The sequence below is a fragment of the Echinococcus granulosus genome (genome assembly GCF_000524195.1).
Source record: "Echinococcus granulosus chromosome Unknown EG_S00100, whole genome shotgun sequence".
In the NCBI taxonomy this organism is placed as follows: domain Eukaryota; kingdom Metazoa; phylum Platyhelminthes; class Cestoda; order Cyclophyllidea; family Taeniidae; genus Echinococcus; species Echinococcus granulosus.
In genome coordinates, this window is record NW_020170480.1 from 247,028 (window position 1) to 248,476 (window position 1,449).

At 40.4% G+C, this 1,449-nt stretch overlaps 1 protein-coding gene across 1 annotated transcript; it reads right to left on the minus strand. All coding sequences in view use genetic code 11, as the record gives it.

Moving 5' to 3' along the window:
- Nucleotides 1-189: 189 nt before the first annotated feature.
- EGR_08251 (hypothetical protein) lies at nt 190-998 on the minus strand (the record flags this gene model as incomplete). The annotated part of the gene is made up of 2 exons (XM_024497500.1): nt 190-277; nt 919-998. The coding sequence occupies 2 exons, from the start codon at nt 996-998 to the stop codon at nt 190-192; spliced, it is 168 nt and encodes a 55-aa protein (XP_024348095.1).
- Between the last annotated feature and the right edge of the window lie 451 nt (nt 999-1,449).

The window sequence follows — 1,449 nt, forward strand, 5'->3', positions numbered from 1 at the left end:
CCAACTAATTTCAACAAATTTATGACGTTGATATGCTCGGTTGGAGGGGCTTAACACACCTTAATCACCAATCTAACGTCGTCGTAGAGTGTAAAGTGCTTTGAAAATCATCATAACTATTGATAAAGTCAGAAAGAACTTGCATTTCATCTAGTGTGCCACTCTATCTTTTTGGCAAGACTGCTACAATTAATGACCGTTGAGTTGCGAAGTGCCTAGGATATCCACTAAATCATTCTTGATAGAAAGCGTAGGACCCATCAGGTATATGTAGCAACTATAATGCCATTAGTAAAATTTAATTTTTCCTGTATATTTCCTGACGTGTTACATTATTCTATCTATAGCAACATGGGCTGCGTAGTAATCGTCTCGTCAGCGCAATGACTCTATGGAGAAACAAAGTACACCTCATTTCAGGATCACGGGCGAAGGTGTGAAGTATTTTACTGTAAAAAATTACATTATTATCAAGGGATAGCACACAAAGGTCAGGGTGAAGTAAGAAACAGTTATCTGCACCCTGAAAGCGACCATATTAACCATGGTGAGATAAAGATCTTTGGAAAGACCCCATTTCTTCTCTTTAGCCAGAGTAGCGTTTTGGTATGCAGTTGGAGGGATCCACGGAAATAGGATTCGACATAGATGCATATCGAGCCACTTTCACTAAGTGATGTGCCAATTTTATCAACTCCGAGGATCGTGAACTTTAAAGTACCTATTCTCAACTGGAAACAGTTTTACAGACATTTTGATCCGAGGTATTAAGATATTTTCATATTTTTCGTACCGGCTCATCTTGAAGGGCCGTGATTCTACTTCTCGATTTGCAGCAGTAAGTGAATCAAAATGCATCCAACATACCTACCAAGTGTAATCATAGGGCGATACTTACCTTAAAGCGAGGAAACATACATGATGAAATCGACGTCAATCACAATCCAAATGTGTCCACCAATCAATTCGCAAAATGTCCGCATACTCGGCTTCGACATAAACGAAGCGGAGTGTGGCCTTGAAACATCTTCACTTTTTGCTCCGAAGTCCAGCTATTTATTTCATTCAGCCATGGTTAAATTTCATTCGCTACTAAAGTAATTCAGCCACTAATATTTATGTTAATTTGATGTGAGCTGTAATTTAGCGGGTGGTATAAGAAGCGATATCCATTTGTTCTTTGCATTGCTTAAGGTATTTCTGTAAATTTCTAGCATTTAACGACCAATCGGAGATGCTGCACTGTCCAACGCCAATCTGCATCACTGTTCACCTTGCTAAGCTATTTGCCTTCCAAAGACACCATTTGAGACTAGGAATGCTTGTGAGTGACGATTGTTCCTCCCGTGAGCAGTGGCAAGCTCGTCACTTGTCCGACTTCTACACGACACCGGTCTTTCACCTGTAGCAAAGTGGGAGTTGCACACAGTCCACAAGGTCAAATCTACC